This window comes from Micromesistius poutassou (genome assembly GCF_964030765.1).
Source record: "Micromesistius poutassou genome assembly, chromosome: 10".
Taxonomy (NCBI): Eukaryota; Metazoa; Chordata; class Actinopteri; order Gadiformes; family Gadidae; genus Micromesistius; species Micromesistius poutassou.
The window spans coordinates 364,983-386,029 of record NC_140280.1 but is presented as its reverse complement, the minus strand read 5'-3'; the positions used below and the strand labels follow the sequence as shown (position 1 = coordinate 386,029).

General features: G+C 47.2%; 1 protein-coding gene across 1 annotated transcript in view; it reads left to right on the top strand.

Annotated features, from left to right (window-relative positions):
• grxcr2 (glutaredoxin and cysteine rich domain containing 2) overlaps nt 1-16,797 on the top strand; it is a gene marked incomplete at both ends in the record, with an annotated part of 23,482 nt that extends 6,685 nt beyond the window's left edge. Inside the window, one exon of the mRNA XM_084473606.1 lies at nt 16,782-16,797. Within this exon, the coding sequence (XP_084329732.1) occupies nt 16,782-16,797 (16 nt within the window). The remainder of the gene's footprint in view (nt 1-16,781) is intronic.
• Nucleotides 16,798-21,047: the final 4,250 nt, after the last annotated feature.

Here is a 21,047-nt window from a genome sequence, read left to right as displayed (position 1 = left end):
TTTTGCAACTGATTTTAGTTGAATTGGTTCCTCCTTCATCAGCTAACGTGTCCTGACACGCGTCGCCTCTGCTGGTTGGTTTGGTAAATGAACTTTTCATTTGCCGGGGGCGGCGTGGGGCTCAGGAGGTGGAGCGGGTCGGCTGGTAACCGCAAGGTTGCTGGTTTGATCCCCGGCTCCTCCTCCTAGCGGAGTGTGGAGGTGTCCCTGAGAGAGACGCCTCACCCTGACTGCTCCTCCTAGAGGAGTGTGGAGGTGTCCCTGAGAGAGACGCCTCCCCCTGACTGCTCCTCCTAGAGGAGTGTGGAGGTGTCCCTGAGAGAGACGCCTCACCCTGACTGCTCCTCCTAGAGGAGTGTGGAGGTGTCCCTGAGAGAGACGCCTCACCCTGACTGCTCCTCCTAGAGGAGTGTGGAGGTGTCCCTGAGAGAGACGCCTCACCCTGACTGCTCCTCCTAGAGGAAGTGTGGAGGTGTCCCTGAGGAGAGACGCCTCCCCCTGACTGCTCCTCCTAGAGGAGTGTGGAGGTGTCCCTGAGAGAGACGCCTCACCCTGACTGCTCCTCCTAGAGGAGTGTGGAGGTGTCCCTGAGAGAGACGCCTCCCCCTGACTGCTCCTCCTAGAGGAGTGTGGAGGTGTCCCTGAGAGAGACGCCTCACCCTGACTGCTCCTCCTAGAGGAGTGTGGAGGTGTCCCTGAGAGAGACGCCTCACCCTGACTGCTCCTCCTAGAGGAGTGTGGAGGTGTCCCTGAGAGAGACGCCTCACCCTGACTGCTCCTCCTAGAGGGAGTGTGGAGGTGTCCCTGAGAGAGGACGCCCTCACCCTGACTGCTCCTCCTAGAGGAGTGTGGAGGTGTCCCTGAGAGAGACGCCCTCCCCCTGACTGCTCCTCCTAGAGGAGTGTGGAGGTGTCCCTGAGCGAGACGCCTCACCCTGACTGCTCCTGACCCGCTGGCCGTCGCCCTGCGTGGTCGACTCGCCGTCGGGGTGTGAATGTGTGAATGTCAGTCAACACTGTAAAGCGCTTTGGATAAAAGTGCTTTATAAATGAGGACCGTTTACCATTTGCCACATTTATTCCTTGTGTACATCACTCTGCGTCTCCTTGGTAGTGGATTACTGTTCTGATTGGCTGAAAGCTGATCCAATCACTTGCCGTAATACCAGAGATAATCATCGTGAAATACGTTGGCAACTCATGAATAAAACATCACTACACACACACTAATTTGAACCAAATAATAACTGTTCTACAGCACTCAAACCATAAGCTAAAACATACAGTATGGCTACTGTACAACTCGCCCTCCCCTTCTGATACAGCAGGAAAATAACACCCACAAGATGTTCGTCTTTACGTCTTTAATACACAATTATCGTTGTATTATCATCGACATCAATATCCATGACGATGGAAAGTGCTTCATGCACACAGCCAGTCCTGTAAGAACATGTTGTCATTGGTTTCACCAGCAGACTGTGTTCACTCTGATCTCTCCTCTCTCCGTCTCTCCTTCGCTGCTCTCCCTACGTTGTGGCGCGGGCCCTCGTCCGTCGACGCTAAAGGTTCACAGGTCTCATGTTTAAAGCCTTCTGGTCCATCGCCTTGTCCCCAGCAACCAGAATATACCAGTTAGTGTTCCTCTATTGCTGAGTATCTTTAACAAGGGACCACACACACACACACACACACACACACACACACATACCACACACACACACACACACACACACACACACACACACACAGTATATATATAGAGAGAGAGACAGAGAGAGAGAGAGAGAGACACTTTCACTTTGGATTCCCACAGCTGGTTATTATAGAAGCACACATCACAGCTACACCCACACACACCCACACAGAGGAAAGCGTAAAGGCGTGTGTGTGTGTGTGTGTGGGCCGGGCTCAGTGCTCTGCTGTGTCCTCTGTGTCTCGTGACATTAGTTCACTATGAGCGGCCAAACAGTTTCTTTAATATCTGCAGCCACCTTCCGCTGTCACATGCGTTCTTTGTCCGCAGTGGAATTGCGACAACGGAGACAATGAAGAACGCCTGCATCCCCAAGACGCTCCAGCAAACGTCTGCCTCTCCCCCCCTCCTCCCCCCTCCCTCACCCCCCCTCCCTCTCCCCCCCCTCCCCCCCTCCCTCTCACCCCTCCCTCTTGGTTTGGGTTTGGTCGCTATGGTCCCCAATTTGTCCTGCAACTGGAGAGGGGAGAAACAGAGAGCGGGAGAGAGAGACAGTACGTCCTGTCATTCTAATATAATGATCTATAGGCCCAGGACAGGCTGTTATTTTATTTTATGAGTTGTATTTTGACGATTAGCCATTGGACAGGTATGATGCATCTTATACGTTAGAATAAAACACCACTTATGTTGAAAATATTCCTTTTAAATCATCCCCTCACTAGGAAAAAAATAGAATAGAATCAAATGAAGCTTAGGTGGGCTCCTATATAAAGTGGGAGGAAGGGCTGCAGCCGGTCCTTTATGATGCGTTCTACAGATGTGGGGGGGGCTAATGTGGGCGCTTTATAAGGCGTGTCACAGGATGCAGACCGGGTCTCTGCTCATTAAACACACAGCCCCATGGAGAGAGAACCACCTGCACTCTGCAAGCATCTAGCAGGCTCTCTCTCTCTCTCTCTCTCTCTCTCTCTCTCTCTCACACTTTATCGTCCCTCTCTCTCTCTCTCACTTTATCATCCCTCTCTCTCTCTCTCTTTCTCTCCCCCCCCCTCTCTCTCTCTCTCTCTCCCCCTCTCCTCTCTCCATCATTAAACTTGTGCAGCGTTATTCTCTCACCTGAATCATCTGCTCACTAACTAAAGCTGATCTAACTCAGCGGGCTGTGAGTGAGTGCTGGCGTTGGTCCGGGCGCGGTGGGCGTCTCCAGCCCCGTTCACAACTCGCTGAGATGCAGTTTAGTTAACGGTTGACTAATGTAATGCTAACGGTTGACTAATGACGCAGCGACGGACTAACGCTCACCACGGCGACGCGCTGAAGAAGGCGGAACATTGACAGCATCACCGTCGTCCCCCTTCCTGTTCTGAGGCCCCGGGCCGTTGTGAACCGTGTGTGTTGTAGCGCTCTGTCTCACACACTTTGAGGTCTCAAGCACACAGCTCGAGTCTCAACCATTAGAGCACATATCACATATACCCACTCCGCGGAGCGGTGGCGCTCAGCCCGGGAACCTCCAACGCTGCTGAGCGGCTGACTGACAGGCCGACATTTTGGCCGACTCATCGTAAATGCAGAGAGTGAGCCAATCATGTACACACACACACACACACACACACACACACACACACACACACACACACACACACTCCTCCTCGGCTTTCCTTCTTTTGACAGAATGCTTGACGAGAGAGAAAGTGAGAGAGAGAGTTAGGGTTAAAAGTTGTAAAACTTGAAAAATATAATCTCGTTTTTGGAACTCTCTCTCTCTCCATCTCTCTCGCTCGCTCTCTCCCTCCATCTCTCTCTCCCTCCATCTCTCTCTCTCTCTCTCTCTCTCTCTCTCTCTCCCTCCATCTCTCTCTCTCTCTCTCTTTCTCTCTCTCTCTCTCGCTCTCTCTCTTCCTCCATCTCTCTCTCTCTCTCTCTCTCTCTCTCTCTCTCTCCTCCATCTCTCTCTCTCTCTCTCTCCATCTCTCTCTCTCTCTCTCTCTCTCTCTCTCTCTCTCTATGACACATACCCTTCCATCCACATTTAGCTTAGCCGGAGTAATGAGCCATGGTCTCTTGCTTTTCAGCTTTGACGTTTACTTAGGACTGCGCCTGGTTCCATAAATCCTCACTGAATACCAGCGGACGCTGAATACCAGCGGACACTGAATACCAGCGGACACCTGAATACCAGCGGACACTGAATACCAGCGGACACTGAATACCAGCGGACACTGAATACCAGAGGACACTGAATACCAGCGGACACTGAATACCAGCGGACACTGAATACCAGCAGACACTGAATACCAGCGGACACTGAATACCAGCGGACACTGAATACCAGCAGACACTGAATACCAGCGGACGCTGAATACCAGCAGACACTGAATACCAGCGGACGCTGAATACCAGCGGTCCTCTGCTACACAGCTTCAGCTGGCCTTCACCTGGAGGAGCACCCACTGAACAGCCTGGGTCTGTGTGTGTGTGTGTGTGTGTGTGTGTGTGTGTGTGTTTGTGGTGTTAGTGGTGGTGGTCATGTTGTTGGTGGTGGTGGTGGTGCTGGTGGTGGTGGTGGAGGTGGTGCTGGTGGTGGTGGTGATGGAGGTCGTGGTGGTGGTGGTGCTCTGGTGGTGCTCTGTGGTGGTGCTCCACCTCCAGCCCTGGTGGTGGAGGTGGTGATGGTGGTGGTGGTGGTGCCCTGGTGGTGGAGGTGCTCTGTGGTGGTGATGGTGGTGGTGGAGGTGGTGCTGGTGGTGGTGATGGTGGTGGTGGTGGTGCCCTGGTGGTGGAGGCTGTGGCGGGGGACAGCGTCCTGAGACCATTCTGAGCTCATCAGTTCACATTCTGTACCTACAGACAAATATTTGCTTGTAACTATCTGCATTGATTTAATTCATGCATATTATTGGATTAATATTAAATAGAACGTTAAATGAAGTTCTGAATGTAACTTAAATGGAACACAGATCTCTGTTTTGATGTTCTCTCCCTCTCTCTCTCTCAGCACTATAACTATATAGTTATATATTATATATATATATAATATATAACATCAGCACTATAACTATATAGTTATATAATATATATATATATAATATATAACATCAGCACTATAACTATATAGTTATATATAATATATATATATTATATATAATAATATATATATAATAATATATATATATTATATATAACATCAGCACTATAACTATATAGTTATATATAATATATATATAATATATAACATCATCACTATAACTATATAGTTATATATAATATATATATAATATATAACAACATCATTATAACTATATAGTTATATATAATATATATATATATAATATATAACATCATCACTATAACTATATAGTTATATATAATATATATATAATATATAACATCATCACTATAACTATATAGTTATATATAATATATATATAATATAACATCTAAACGGAGGTGCTTTAGTGACTCACAGAGCCGACCCGGGGGCTACAGAGAGCCGCGCTGACGCCCGGCTTCAGTCACACCGGAGGACGTGACTCTGGACGCTCCAATCAGCCCCGCCAGAGAGCGGCGGCGTGCTGCTTAGCAGCCAATTAGACGGCCCTGTCCCGGAGCTCGGCGTTTCCTCTCTGTGTGTGTCTCACACCGAACACACACACACTAAACGGCTTTCATCTGTAGTAAAGTTCAGCGTGTATTTGATCTGTTTCAGACGGGCTGTTTACTAAAAGGTGATACCTGATAACTGTTGGAGACAAGGAGATCAAATATGCATTTGATGTGTTCATGAATAAACTGAAGGAGGTCTATATTTCATAAGCTTATATTGCATAGAGTTGTTTACATGGCAGCATAGAGGCAGGAGGAAATTAAAGGGAATGTCCTCGGATTTCCTGTAGTTATACTTATGTGGCTGCACAAACTCCTACAAATGGGAAAACATTTTATTTTTGGGAGTTTTTTTGTCTGGTCTGACATTCCCAACCCTATGATGACGTGGAGAGAGCAAGAACGAGTCTCTGGGGCAAACGGTCCCTTGAATTGTGTCCGCAGAGCTACAGGCTGGGCTTACCCAGCTCTGGGCTACAGGCTGGGCTTACCCAGCTCTGGGCTACAGGCTGGGCTTACCCAGCTCTGGGCTACAGGCTGGGCTTACCCAGCTCTGGGCTACAGGCTGGGCTTACCCAGCTCTGGCAGCTGGAGGATACACATGCTCCGTGTGTTAAAGGTGGTATGAGATACACATGCTCCATGTGTTAAAGGTGGTATGAGATACACATGCTCCATGTGTTAAAGGTGGTATCAGCCATGTTGGGAGACGTCTCTTCTGTTGCTATTTGAGGCGAGATCCCAAACAAACAGAGCCAGCTCGCCCCTCCCTTCTGTGTTTCGTGCGTCCAGTAAAAACTATCCTGAACGCTAAACCCTGAACAGAAGTTGGTTTGGAGTGGTTGGTGGTAGCGTTGGTTCTGGTGTGCGGTCTCGGAGCGCAGGCTGCCTACAGAGACGTTGTTTTGACGGCCTGCTGATGGGGCGGGCGGCTAGCGGATCGCGAGGAAAGATCAGAGGGTTGCGATCGTTGATGTCTCGGCCTAACATCGCTGATACAACCTTTAAAGGCTGCTCCACGGTCTTGGCGGTGATGACCTCCCAGTCGGTTCATCTGTGAGCCAGTGATGGATGGATCTTGTTCACAGAACTCTGAGTCCTAGAACTCTAACAGGGAACACAGCGGCAGGTTAGGATTATGTTGCAGCTGAAGTTTATAGAATAACATAAACAATAGCTTACAAATACTTCCAACAACACAATATATTAACACAGTTTAAATTAAATTCTTTCTCTTGATAAGATGCTAATATATGTATTTATTGTATTCACCGAGCGCACGCTTAAAACAAAAAGGCTGATGACCGGTAGCCTGTCTGACTGAGGTCACTTTGAGGTCCTCACCACCACCAGACTATCTCTGGTCCACCACCAGACTATCTCTGGTCCACCACCAGACTATCTCTGGTCCACCACCAGACTATCTCTGGTCCTCACCACCACCAGACTATCTCTGGTCCACCACCACCAGACTATCTCTGGTCCACCACCAGACTATCTCTGGTCCACCACCACCAGACTATCTCTGGTCCTCACCACCAGACTATCTCTGGTCCACCACCACCAGACTATCTCTGGTCCTCACCACCACCAGACTATCTCTGGTCCACCACCACCACCAGACTATCTCTGGTCCACCACCAGACTATCTCTGGTCCACCACCACCAGACTATCTCTGGTCCTCACCACCAGACTATCTCTGGTCCACCACCAGACTATCTCTGGTCCTCACCACCACCAGACTATCTCTGGTCCTCCACCACCAGACTATCTCTGGTCCACCACCACCACCAGACTATCTCTGGTCCTCCACCACCAGACTATCTCTGGTCCACCACCAGACTATCTCTGGTCCACCACCACCAGACTATCTCTGGTCCACCACCAGACTATCTCTGGTCCACCACCACCAGACTATCTCTGGTCCACCACCAGACTATCTCTGGTCCTCCACCACCAGACTATCTCTGGTCCACCACCACCAGACTATCTCTGGTCCACCACCACCAGACTATCTCTGGTCCTCCACCACCAGACTATCTCTGGTCCACCACCACCACCAGACTATCTCTGGTCCTCCACCAGACTATCTCTGGTCCACCACCACCACCAGACTATCTCTGGTCCACCACCACCACCAGACTATCTCTGGTCCACCACCACCAGACTATCTCTGGTCCTCACCACCACCAGACTATCTCTGGTCCACCACCAGACTATCTCTGGTCCACCACCACCAGACTATCTCTGGTCCACCACCACCACCACCAGACTATCTCTGGTCCACCACCAGACTATCTCTGGTCCTCACCACCACCAGACTATCTCTGGTCCACCACCACCACCACCAGACTATCTCTGGTCCACCACCACCAGACTATCTCTGGTCCACCACCACCAGACTATCTCTGGTCCACCACCAGACTATCTCTGGTCCACCACCACCAGACTATCTCTGGTCCTCCACCACCACCAGACTATCTCTGGTCCTCACCACCAGACTATCATTGCATTAACTAAACATCAACTACATTCACTGACTGAATAAGATTCACATTTACCGCCAGAAGTGTTATCAAAGTGCATTATAATGCCGAAACTAACTTAAAATGATGTTTTTTCTACTGAGAATATAAAACTTGTCATCCATTCAGTTGTTTGCAGGCAGAACCTTGATATACGTATCGCTGTCTCTGTCGATAGACGCCTGAGACGTTGATAAGGGTCGATTAGGACGCCCTGGTCAGGCTGGGGGTCACGGCGGGAGGCCACCTCGCCGTGGTGCGTCTGATCCCTGCGCTTTGTACCGGGACCAGATGGAGGCCGCACGCAGGAGCTGCTTCCACTCCGCTCCGAGACAGCGTCGGCCCGTCGGCCGGTCGGCCCGGCACTAAGACTTATCTTCCTAATTAGAGGAAGAGCAGGAGAGCTTTGTTTACAGCTTGGAGCTCTAAGAGAGAAGAAGTATTTTTAACTGAAGCCTCTCTTCCTCGCTGCCAGCTTATGAACAGCGTATGTGTTGGGAGGGCATGTGGTGAGGGCCCACGGTATGCTGTCTCTCTCTCACTCTCTCACTCTCTCACTCTCTCCATGCTTCATGTTTCTTCTTATTGTTTTCTTGGCGTCAGAGGGACCCAGCTCCTCACTAATAAATAGTTGCATAATACACACCAGAGTAATTATAGCTGGGCCTGCTTCACGTCGGTCTGAGGACGCGGCTCTCACCGTGGCGACGGACGCCCAATAACCTTTTCATTTGGATGCAGATTCTGGTCTGTTTTGACATTCTGTCTCTTTGCGAATGCGGCAATTGCAATATATTCTTTCAGGATATTGGGCTCATGTCATAGTAACAGAAGAATATAACCGGTAGCTCCTTCCTAAATGAATAGCTGTATAGTATAATAGTAATAGTTAGTTCCCCATGGAGAGAGGAGTGTGTGAGCGCTTTGAGAATGCTGGCTGTGCAGTGTTGTGATGGTTTGATGGTTTCAAAGCACAAATAGTCCACCCAAAAGTGCCAAGAAATAACTAATCACAATCAAAAACTGTTGCAAGATATTGCATTCAGCAGTGACCTTAAAACACACGCATCACACACAAACAAACAAACACACACTCACTCCATCACTGCATGTAACCAATGCTTTAAGGATCCACATCTCTTACATTTCCCCAAGCAATACAATGTCTGCGTATCCCTTCTGCTGGTCTGCTCTGACACTCTGCCCACCGCCCAACTGCAGTGTTTTCTATTTCCAGCTCCATCGCCCTCAGACCAGCCCTCCTACGTTAGCAGCACTAATGGTTCAGAGTATACACCTAATGTCTCTATTCAAAGATCTGATTATAGATCAATTAAAGCCTGTTTCTACCCACAGTACATTTAGGCTCTCATAGCAGATGGTGTTAAGTGAGGATACAGGAGAGACCCTTTTCACAGAGAGTCATCGTAGGACAAAGAAGGGTGTCCTCGTAACACTACTTATAGGTCTGCTACTTTGACGTACCAGGGCACGGCTAGTAGACTGAACTAGTGTCGATGGTTCTGCTACAATGAGTCTACTGGGTCTATCAAAGTACCAGACGCATAATTAGTGTTATGAGCAACTAACCATTGGCCACTCAAAGAGCCTTTACTGCTCAACTTTCACCCGTTCAGACCCGTTCACGCACCGACCACGCAGGGCGACATAGAGCATAATTATTAAAGTATTTGAATTGTTTTATTATGTTGGCAAGCAATAAGTAGAATAAACGGGAAGCCAAAAATCTTGGCTTGGTAGATGCTTGGTAAACGCTGCCTGTGTGACTTCCCGTGATCATGCACCATTAAATCAAGTTCCCTACAAGGAATCCTTATTCTCCGTTCTGAACAGTCCCGTTCTCTGTTTAATTTCAATGGATCTCTTTCATTCTTAATCCATTTTTATATGTAAACATATTTCCTTTTGCTTTTGATGATTTACAGTCTTGGTTACATTGGAGTCAAACCTATTCCTATAAATGACTATTTATATTTTATCGTGCTGTTGCATGAGGGAATATTGTTAGGCTTACGCAATGTGATCAATCTGTAAAGGAGTGCATATGGTGCGATCCAGTCCCCAGTGTAACGTGGTCAGTGGTTATGGGGAGGCTTGTGATCTGCGTCTTCCAGACACAGGCCATTATGCAACTATATTAAAATCCCCTCCATCGTAAGATTATCCATGGCAATGAAAAGCACAAGTACTGCTCACGAGATGAGCAGGGATCCAGTGAATCATAAAACATGATGAACGCTGAACATTACCCAAACCAATCTGTGAGCCTGTGTGTTGTAGCGCAGTCCTGGCCTCACGTCAGCCTGTGGTGTACAGGACTGTCTCTACTAATGGAGACGCTTATTCTCCCACGAGCACAACAGCGTTGGACCAGCGTCGCTTTACCAGAGTGTTCCACAGTCCATTGAACAAAAGATTGAATTGTTTGTACCTTTGTGTGTGTGTGTCTGTGTGTGTGTGTGTCTGTGTCTGTCTGTCTGTCTGTCTGTCTGTCTGTCTGTCTGTCTGTCTGTCTGTCTGTGTGTGTGTGTGTGTGTGTGTGTGTGTGTGTGTGTGTGTGTGTGTGTGTGTGTGTGTGTGTGTGTGTGTATATTAGTCAGTGAGTGAGTGTGTGTGCGTGTGTCAAACAGTGAGCTGAATGAATGTCGGCAGTGACTTGAAGCTCCTCTTGTCTCTGCTACACTCAGCCTGATCCCCGCCCTCCTGGCCCGATGTTAATGTGGAGCAGCCCAACACTAACCTGTGTAACCTGTAGCTCTCTCCCCTTCCTCCTAACCCTCCCACCGTGTCTCTCGCCCCTCCTCCCCGCCCTTGGAGCCGGTGCTGTTAGTGAGGGAGAGGGAGGAGCTGGGAGAGGGAGCAGCTGTTTCAGGGTCTCCTCTGGGTCCCGTCGGGTCGCTCCAGCGATGTGGCGGAAGACGACACGTCGTTACTTGGGAGATTTCCTTCAAGACCACCAAGGTACCAATCTACCAATCTCTGATTTAGATGGATCAATTATTTTCCATCCCCCATTTTGTAGACCTAATGTTGAGGGTCTGTTCCAACACTTTAACTTAAGCAGACACCTGTAGAGGTGGTTCAGACGAGTCATTTAATTCCAAAGTCCTCGTTGTGCGTTCAGAAGGGAGTCTGAATACAAACTGTACAGAGACGACGGTCCGACCATCAGCTGAGAGTTCACCGAGGAAGACATCTTCAAGAAAGATCAGCAGCTGAGAACTCCTCAGAGATGAGTGCTTGATTCAGTCAAGACTTTACTTTGTGTCGTACCTCACTCATCTTCAAACCCAGGCCACGGCCGCGCTGCCTTTATACGAGTGTGGCCTATATACAAAGGTACATATATATATATATATACATATAGAAATATACAAAGGTATATATATATATATATATATATACAAAGGTGTTTGACCAAGAGCTGTTGGACTGCAGCGATTTAGCTCCATTCTGATTGTGCCATATATTCTATATTCTATATATTCTATAAGAAATCCTTTTCAAAAGGTTTCTGACACAATCAATATTAACTTAATGGTAACCCCCCACTGGTACGAACAGGTTGACCAAGTTACTTACTAATAACAGACTTACTAATAATAGCTTTTCTTTCGTTTATGGAGATCCGTCATCCAGAACAGTGCATGTTCTGGAATGGCTATAATGCTGCAGTCCAATTCCATTTGAAAGTCTTCAGACCAAGAGTGGATCCGACAGACACAGACTTCCTCCACGCAGCGTGATATTGCAGTTTGGCTTTTTGAAGGGTTATTCCAATACAACTTTTGTTTTAGCCACACAGAAATCCTTGAATTGAAGCTTCACAGAATTTCAAAGGCTTTTCACGGACTCAGTTATTTGTTATGCTGCAGCTTTTCAATGCAAAACACTTTATTAAAAAAACAGTGCCACAAAGGCAAGGCATGTAGCCCTGGTGTTGTGAAGGATTGTATTTAAGGGCTTTAGCTTCATACATTTTCCCTGAAGATGATGAAATAGAAGAATTTATCCTAAAATGTCTTGAGAATTCCATCAGCCCATTCTGCCCGTAAATGATGACACACATGGAGGGAAGCACCTCTCACAGGGACCAGGGCGTGTGAGGATGTAATGAGATCATTCAGGGAGATTGAAGACCATCGCTAGGAGAAGCATTCGCTCATCCATGACTCCACCAATCACCGTCCCTGACATGCGTGATGGAGTGGTTCACATTTTTAAATGACTAAACCCCCTTCATAAATATTCTTCCACACTCATTGTGTCTAGATGCAGGAAACAAATGTCAGACCGACTTGAAACACTCTCGGCTCAGATCTGAAACCCACTCGACGTTGAAGACGTTCTGGAAGGGAAGAGAAATGTCATTAGGAAGCTGGCTGGGCTGAGATGTAAACACAGGGCTTAAGAAGCTTCTGTAGGAGCAGGAGACACTGAATACCAAAGCACCCACAAGTTATCATACCGGAAACAACGTAATGGGCTTCACATTCACCAGCACAGGCGTTTTCCCCTCACTGAACAAAACAACAATAACATCTGCTTTTGTTTTTGGTGGGAAAGGTTACAATGGCATTCATTACCGGGACAAATGGATGTGCAGAAGACGTGTATTGATTGGCTCCAGCTCCTATCACCACTGACGGGAACATGACACGTGGAGATGATGTTTTCCACTCTGCTATTTGGTCTGTTGGACTTGAAGGTATAAAATAGAAGCAGTCATTTCCACTGGCCTCCATGCTGCGTTCTACTGTCTACTATTCCCAGGGTTTTCCGGTACGTTCTTGACTTCAAACATGACACAGAGAGAAATGCAGTTTTGTTGGGGGGGGGGGGACGTTGGTTTTGATTGGCTCACGGAGGCTCCACCAGATTTCCCCAACAGCGGACACAAAGTAACAAGTCTGAATTTAATTTATCGTTAATCATTAATCATAACTCATCTCGGAGAAGTTCTTGACTGCAGGTTTTTCATGCAGTTGTATTTAGCTTCCGTGTCTTTCCGTTTTATTTTTAGCTCTAAGACAATCAATGAGGTCTGTGAACCGGCGACGGCAGAGCCAGCTACGGGCGCGGCCCCAGTTATCTCTATTTAGCTTTTTAGAATCCAGAATGATCTAATAATGAACTTTGTTTTCTTTTTGTACATGTGTGCAACGAATGACTGAATCTGTCTAAGTAATTATTTAGATGTTGGAATGCCACAAGGAGGCGCTGCAGACAGTAACGCAGAGGGTGATCTGTGTTGAGACGCTGTAGGCTGTGGTCGTCATTCACAGTAAACATTGTTTTCTTCTTCTTTTCTCTTCTTCATGTCTTTATCTGAAGGTACTACGACAACCCGAATCCTTGTAGCCAATTCATGACAATCATCTTCTGCCCGTTTTTAAAGATTCTCCCAGAACCCCCAAAACTTTAAAATTGAGGCTTTCAATGAAGAAGTGAAGTGTCAATCAGAGCCCCCCTGTTGCTCGCACACTGCATACACACATATGCACATACATTCTCTGTCTCTCTCTCTCTCTCTCTCTCTCTCTCTCTCTCTCTCTCTCTCTCTGTACATTCTGAAATGTACGCAGTATTTACAAAATGGAGGATGTGTGCAATAGTGCAATAGTGTATTGTGTGAGGAGTGAGTCCAGGGGGTGAGTATAGTGTACTGTGTGAGGAGTGAGTCCAGGGGGTGAGTATAGTGTATTGTGAGGAGTGAGTTCAGGGGGTGAGTATAGTGTATTGTGTGAGGAGTGAGTCCAGGGGGTGAGTATAGTGTATTGTGAGGAGTGAGTCCAGGGGGTGAGTATAGTGTATTGTGTGGAGTGAGTTCAGGGGGTGAGTATAGTGTATTGTGTGAGGAGTGAGTCCAGGGGGTGAGTATAGTGTATTGTGAGGAGTGAGTCCAGGGGGTGAGTATAGTGTATTGTGAGGAGTGAGTTCAGGGGGTGAGTATAGTGTACTGTGTGAGGAGTGAGTCCAGGGGGTGAGTATAGTGTATTGTGAGGAGTGAGTCCAGGGGGTGAGTATAGTGTATTGTGTGAGGAGTGAGTTCAGGGGGTGAGTATAGTGTGTTGTGTGAGGAGTGAGTCCAGGGGGTGAGTATAGTGTATTGTGAGGAGTGAGTCCAGGGGGTGAGTATAGTGTATTGTGAGGAGTGAGTCCAGGGGGTGAGTATAGTGTATTGTGTGAGGAGTGAGTCCAGGGGGTGAGTATAGTGTATTGTGAGGAGTGAGTCCAGGGGGTGAGTATAGTGTATTGTGAGGAGTGAGTCCAGGGGGTGAGTATAGTGTACTGTGTGAGGAGTGAGTCCAGGGGGTGAGTATAGTGTATTGTGTGAGGAGTGAGTCCAGGGGGTGAGTATAGTGTATTGTGAGGAGTGAGTCCAGGGGGTGAGTATAGTGTATTGTGAGGAGTGAGTCCAGGGGGTGAGTATAGTGTATTGTGAGGAGTGAGTCCAGGGGGTGAGTATAGTGTACTGTGTGAGGAGTGAGTCCAGGGGGTGAGTATAGTGTACTGTGTGAGGAGTGAGTCCAGGGGGTGAGTATAGTGTATTGTGAGGAGTGAGTCCAGGGGGTGAGTATAGTGTATTGTGTGAGGAGTGAGTCCAGGGGGTGAGTATAGTGTATTGTGTGAGGAGTGAGTCCAGGGGGTGAGTATAGTGTATTGTGTGGAGTGAGTTCAGGGGGTGAGTATAGTGTATTGTGTGAGGAGTGAGTCCAGGGGGTGAGTATAGTGTATTGTGAGGAGTGAGTCCAGGGGGTGAGTATAGTGTATTGTGAGGAGTGAGTCCAGGGGGTGAGTATAGTGTATTGTGTGAGGAGTGAGTCCAGGGGGTGAGTATAGTGTATTGTGTGAGGAGTGAGTTCAGGGGGTGAGTATAGTGTATTGTGTGGAGTGAGTTCAGGGGGTGAGTATAGTGTATTGTGTGAGGAGTGAGTCCAGGGGGTGAGTATAGTGTATTGTGAGGAGTGAGTCCAGGGGGTGAGTATAGTGTATTGTGAGGAGTGAGTCCAGGGGGTGAGTATAGTGTATTGTGAGGAGTGAGTCCAGGGGGTGAGTATAGTGTATTGTGAGGAGTGAGTCCAGGGGGTGAGTATAGTGTACTGTGTGAGGAGTGAGTCCAGGGGGTGAGTATAGTGTATTGTGTGAGGAGTGAGTTCAGGGGGTGAGTATAGTGTATTGTGAGGAGTGAGTCCAGGGGGTGAGTATAGTGTATTGTGAGGAGTGAGTCCAGGGGGTGAGTATAGTGTGTTGTGTGAGGAGTGAGTCCAGGGGGTGAGTATAGTGTACTGTGTGAGGAGTGAGTCCAGGGGGTGAGTATAGTGTATTGTGTGAGGAGTGAGTCCAGGGGGTGAGTATAGTGTATTGTGAGGAGTGAGTCCAGGGGGTGAGTATAGTGTATTGTGAGGAGTGAGTCCAGGGGGTGAGTATAGTGTATTGTGTGAGGAGTGAGTCCAGGGGGTGAGTATAGTGTATTGTGTGAGGAGTGAGTCCAGGGGGTGAGTATAGTGTATTGTGAGGAGTGAGTCCAGGGGGTGAGTATAGTGTATTGTGTGAGGAGTGAGTCCAGGGGGTGAGTATAGTGTATTGTGTGAGGAGTGAGTTCAGGGGGTGAGTATAGTGTATTGTGAGGAGTGAGTCCAGGGGGTGAGTATAGTGTATTGTGAGGAGTGAGTCCAGGGGGTGAGTATAGTGTATTGTGTGGAGTGAGTTCAGGGGGTGAGTATAGTGTATTGTGTGAGGAGTGAGTCCAGGGGGTGAGTATAGTGTATTGTGAGGAGTGAGTCCAGGGGGTGAGTATAGTGTATTGTGAGGAGTGAGTCCAGGGGGTGAGTATAGTGTACTGTGTGAGGAGTGAGTCCAGGGGGTGAGTATAGTGTATTGTGTGAGGAGTGAGTTCAGGGGGTGAGTATAGTGTATTGTGAGGAGTGAGTCCAGGGGGTGAGTATAGTGTATTGTGAGGAGTGAGTCCAGGGGGTGAGTATAGTGTGTTGTGTGAGGAGTGAGTCCAGGGGGTGAGTATAGTGTACTGTGTGAGGAGTGAGTCCAGGGGGTGAGTATAGTGTATTGTGTGAGGAGTGAGTCCAGGGGGTGAGTATAGTGTATTGTGAGGAGTGAGTCCAGGGGGTGAGTATAGTGTATTGTGAGGAGTGAGTCCAGGGGGTGAGTATAGTGTATTGTGTGAGGAGTGAGTCCAGGGGGTGAGTATAGTGTATTGTGTGAGGAGTGAGTCCAGGGGGTGAGTATAGTGTATTGTGAGGAGTGAGTCCAGGGGGTGAGTATAGTGTATTGTGTGAGGAGTGAGTCCAGGGGGTGAGTATAGTGTATTGTGTGAGGAGTGAGTCCAGGGGGTGAGTATAGTGTATTGTGTGAGGAGTGAGTCCAGGGGGTGAGTATAGTGTATTGTGTGAGGAGTGAGTCCAGGGGGTGAGTATAGTGTATTGTGTGAGGAGTGAGTCCAGGGGGTGAGTATAGTGTATTGTGTGAGGAGTGAGTCCAGGGGGTGAGTATAGTGTATTGTGTGAGGAGTGAGTCCAGGGGGTGAGTATAGTGTATTGTGAGGAGTGAGTCCAGGGGGTGAGTATAGTGTATTGTGAGGAGTGAGTCCAGGGGGTGAGTATAGTGTATTGTGAGGAGTGAGTCCAGGGGGTGAGTATAGTGTATTGTGAGGAGTGAGTCCAGGGGGTGAGTATAGTGTATTGTGTGAGGAGTGAGTCCAGGGGGTGAGTATAGTGTACTGTGTGAGGAGTGAGTCCAGGGGGTGAGTATAGTGTATTGTGTGAGGAGTGAGTCCAGGGGGTGAGTATAGTGTATTGTGAGGAGTGAGTCCAGGGGGTGAGTCTGTTCATGGGGAGTTTGTGGTCTTCTCTCATCTCAACAGGTGATGAACTTTGCCGCTGTGACCACACACTGTTGTGTGTCTCCAACAGGTGTGGCAGAGTGTGAGCGTCTGGAGCGTCTTTAAAGTCCTTCCTTTGTAATCCGTGAAGTGTGTGTTCCTGAAGTCTTCGTATGACTCGCAGGAAATCAGGAACTCTCTCTCTCTCTCTCTCTCTTTCTCTCTCTCTCTCTACCTCTCTCTCTATCTCTATCTTTCTCTCTCTCTCTCTCTCTCTCTCTCTCTATCTATCTATCTATCTATCTATCTATCTATCTATCTATCTATCTCTCTCTCGCTCTCTACCTCTTTCTCTCTATCTGTCTATCTATCTCTCTTTCTCTACCTCTCTCTCTCTCACTCTCACACACACGCATACACACACACACGATGAAAGTTCTCTGATATTAAACTGCTCCTAAATGTAATTCACATACATTCATGCAAATGAATTAATCTCCTCTTGTTGCTCCCACATGATGTGATATGGAATATGGAAAACTTCTTCATAGCGATGAGAAGTCTGAGCCTTTCCACCAAACTGCGTTGACACTAATTCTGGATTGTGATTCGTCCCGTCATCTGGAACGAGTCGAACATTTCAGTCTCTGCTAAACCAACCCCATCTCTCATCAATTTGGCAACGAAAAACACAATTTGACAATTTAAAAATGCGTGCGAAATGCAAAGAATACAATTCACGTCTGCCATGTTTGGTGTTCAGTGAGTGTCCATATCGATCACCATAGCAACAAAAGAAGAACATTGGATTCAAATCATTTTCGGGGCGAGACCTGAAAGAATAAACATTCTAATAACTAAACAAACTAAAGGTCTTATACAATCATTTAGATCATCACAATGAAATGTCGATTTCCAGCTAAATGTCAGTGAGTAAATGTCAGCCATCTTGTTTGCGGTGTGCTGGCGACGTGGCGGCCATTGGAGGTGTTTGGAACTATCTGCTCTCCTCTGAAGTTAGTGGGAAGGGTTGGCATAGCAGCTGCACGCAGAATGGACATTTGGCTCACGCAAAGCATGCGTTATGAAAGTGTCAAATCCTTTTATTTGTACTCAAATTGATGAGATCGGGCAAAACATGACCTCTTGACCTTTCAATGGCACTGCCGCGTCCATCGCCTACCTCTGAAGAGGACCAGAGGTTTGAGTCTGACTTTGTCTGACTGGTAACGACGGCGCCTTTGGACCAGAGACAGAACCGCCGGGATCACTCAGAGGTCAAGACGGGGTCGGGTCTCAGCTTCAATCGGAAAGAGAAGTGATGGTGAAGGGAAGCAGCAACTCAATAACACAAAGCATACATGATTCAATGTTTATATTCAAATGCTTCCATAGATGATCAAATCAAACTGTCAAAGGCTAGATAAAACTTTTATGATTGATTCCTGATTGGTTTGAAAAGGGTGGAGTCCAGGGTGGTGGTCTTCAGGGTGCTGGTCTCCAGGGTGCTGGTCTCCAGGGTGCTGGTCTTCAGGGTGCTGGTCTCCAGGGTGCTGGTCTCCAGGGTGCTGGTCTCCAGGGTGGTGGTGTCCAGGGTGGTGGAGTCCAGGGTGCTGGTCTCCAGGGTGGTGGAGCTGGACTCTGGATGAAGCACTTCCTTCATGGTTCATTCAGGACGCTGAAGAACACATTTTTAGATCGACTCGTTTCCACTGTTTTCTACGAACACATTTTCAACATTCGAAAGTTTGAAGTTTGAATAAAAACGTGATTCTTTTTTAACGGTAAAAGCTGTTAGCAGAGAGAAAAATAATGAAAGAGAGAAGGGAAATATATATATATATAGAGAGAGAGTGGGAGAGAGAGAGATTCATCCTTCATCTTATGTACCTTATTTCTTTAGTGTTTCTGTTATTCCGGAGGTTTTTGTTTGCTGTCGTCATGCCAATAGCCCAAAATAAATTTAAATTGAATAGAGAGATAGAGAGAGAGAGAGAGAGAGAGAGAGAGAGAGAGAGAGAGAGAGAGAGAGAGAGAGAGAGAGAGAGAGAGAGAGAGAGAGAGAGAGAGAGAGAGAGAGAGAGAGAGAGAGAGGTGGCATCGAGGATTTGCCAGAAGTTTGAGGCTATTACAGCACAGAGCCCCACCTCATGTCGCACAGTGAACGGGGAGACGTGACGAGCTGGTCTCTCTCACTGCTTGGTATTCAAGGAAGGCTGAGGAAAATCTCTCATCAATTTTCAACAGCGCATAACAAGTAACTCACAAAGACGTCGAGGGTCCATGTGAAATTAGCCTGCTGTTCAGCCTGTTGAAACTTTCAATCTAAAAGATGAAGTGAAGAATAAAAAGCCTTCAAGTATGAGGAGAGAGAGAGAGAGAGAGAGAGAGAGAGAGAGAGAGAGAGAGAGAGAGAGAGAGAGAGAGAGAGAGAGAGAGAGAGAGAGAGAGAGAGAGAGGGTGAGAAAGGGAAGACGGAGAGATTAGCAAAAGGGAGAGAGAGAGAGAGAGAGAGATACAGAGAGAGAGAGAGATACAGAGAGAGAGAGAGAGAGAGAGACAGAGAGAGAGAGAGGGTCAGAGGTATCCAGGGGGACAAAGTGTACAAAGTGAGAGAAGTAGAGGGGAACAAAGAGATGGAGAGAAGTACGAAATAAAGTAAGAGGAGAGACAGAGAGAGGAGAGGTGTGTGTGTGTGTGTGTAGATGTGAACCAGGTTATGTTGCCTCTGGCTGGCGGACCAGTGTCAACTCAAACCAGTGGTGGAGACCATCAGTGTCAACTTAAACCAGTGGTGGAGACCATCAGTGTCAGCTCAGACCAGTGGTGGAGACCATCAGTGTCAACTTAAACCAGTGGTGGAGACCATCAGTGTCAACTCAAACCAGTGGTGGAGACCATCAGTGTCAATTCAAACCAGTGGTGGAGACCATCAGTGTCAGCTCAAACCAGTAGTGGAGACGATACGGGGAGATAGGACACGCCTTTAAGAGAGAGAGAGAGAGAGAGAGAGAGAGAGAGAGAGAGAGAGAGAGAGAGACACACACAGACAGACAGACAGAGGGTAGATATGAAGAGCACACACACGATGGAGGTGAGTCATTCTTGTCTACACTAATAGACAAGAATGCACATTAATTGCACAGCAGCTGGCTGACGGCCAGCTGCAGTACCTTAGTGCGGCTATAGGGGGCGCCAGAATCATAACAGAGAACCGTTCGAGACGATTTATATCAACGTCAGCCCAAGCCCATCGTTCTCGTTTTATACAAACTTTACAGCATACCTTTAACAGCCTCTGGACATATTTCAGGCTGCGTCACTGTAAATATTACTATATGGGGTATAAATGACACATGTTTAAAAAATGTATATATATATATATATATATATATTAATAACAGACGCAATAAAAACACACAGGCTTATATTTTCTTTCAAGAAGTCTTTATATTGATTCATCTAAGGTGTTACATCTAAGCATTTCATCTAAGCATACCTATAACAGCCTCTGGACATATTTCAGGCTGCGTCACTGTAAACCAGTCAAATATTACTGAATGGGGTATAAATGACACATGTTTAAAAAATGTATATATAAAAAATGTATATATATATATATATATATATATATATATATTAATCACAGACGCAATAAAAACACACAGGCTTATATTTTCTTTCAAGAAGTCTTTATATTGATTCATCTAAGGTGTTTAATAGGATTAATAGGATCTGAAAGTTCAGCGATTTAAACATTAAGGTACCCCAAACATACACGTACAGAATAAATACACTCAGATCAAGTAGGGAGAGGCTCACTCTGCCGGCCGGCTGACATCTCGCTCCATCAGCGCGTCTAATCACCCTCTTGTCAGTTGGAGGACGTTGAAACCATCTATTATTTTGGGCTTTTCGCCCAGAAGTGAAATTAGTATTCTGCATGCTACAATTTCCCGATCCTCAACTTCAAAACAACTCCAGCCTCTGCCCCTTTCAAGGGTTGGTTGGACGCTCAACAATCAAATAATTAATCCATAATCATATCTGAATGAAGCAGTAATTACTCTGAAAGAAATGAATCAAGTGCCACCCCGCAGCACGTGAGCTGGAGTGTGTGTGTTGATCATTACTGCGTTCCTCTGAACTCCACTCGGCCAAACCTGAATGTCCCTTTAAGACACACACAGACAGCCCCATCAATCTGACCCTTACCGCCACGCAGAGACTGCATTGACACTTTAAGGGAAGCGGCCGCGTTCATCTGAATTGATGAGAACGACCAGCAATAGCAATAAGGCAACCTTGAAATGCTAACAAAGACTGCTTAGCTAATGGATAGCCGCGACCTGCGTGG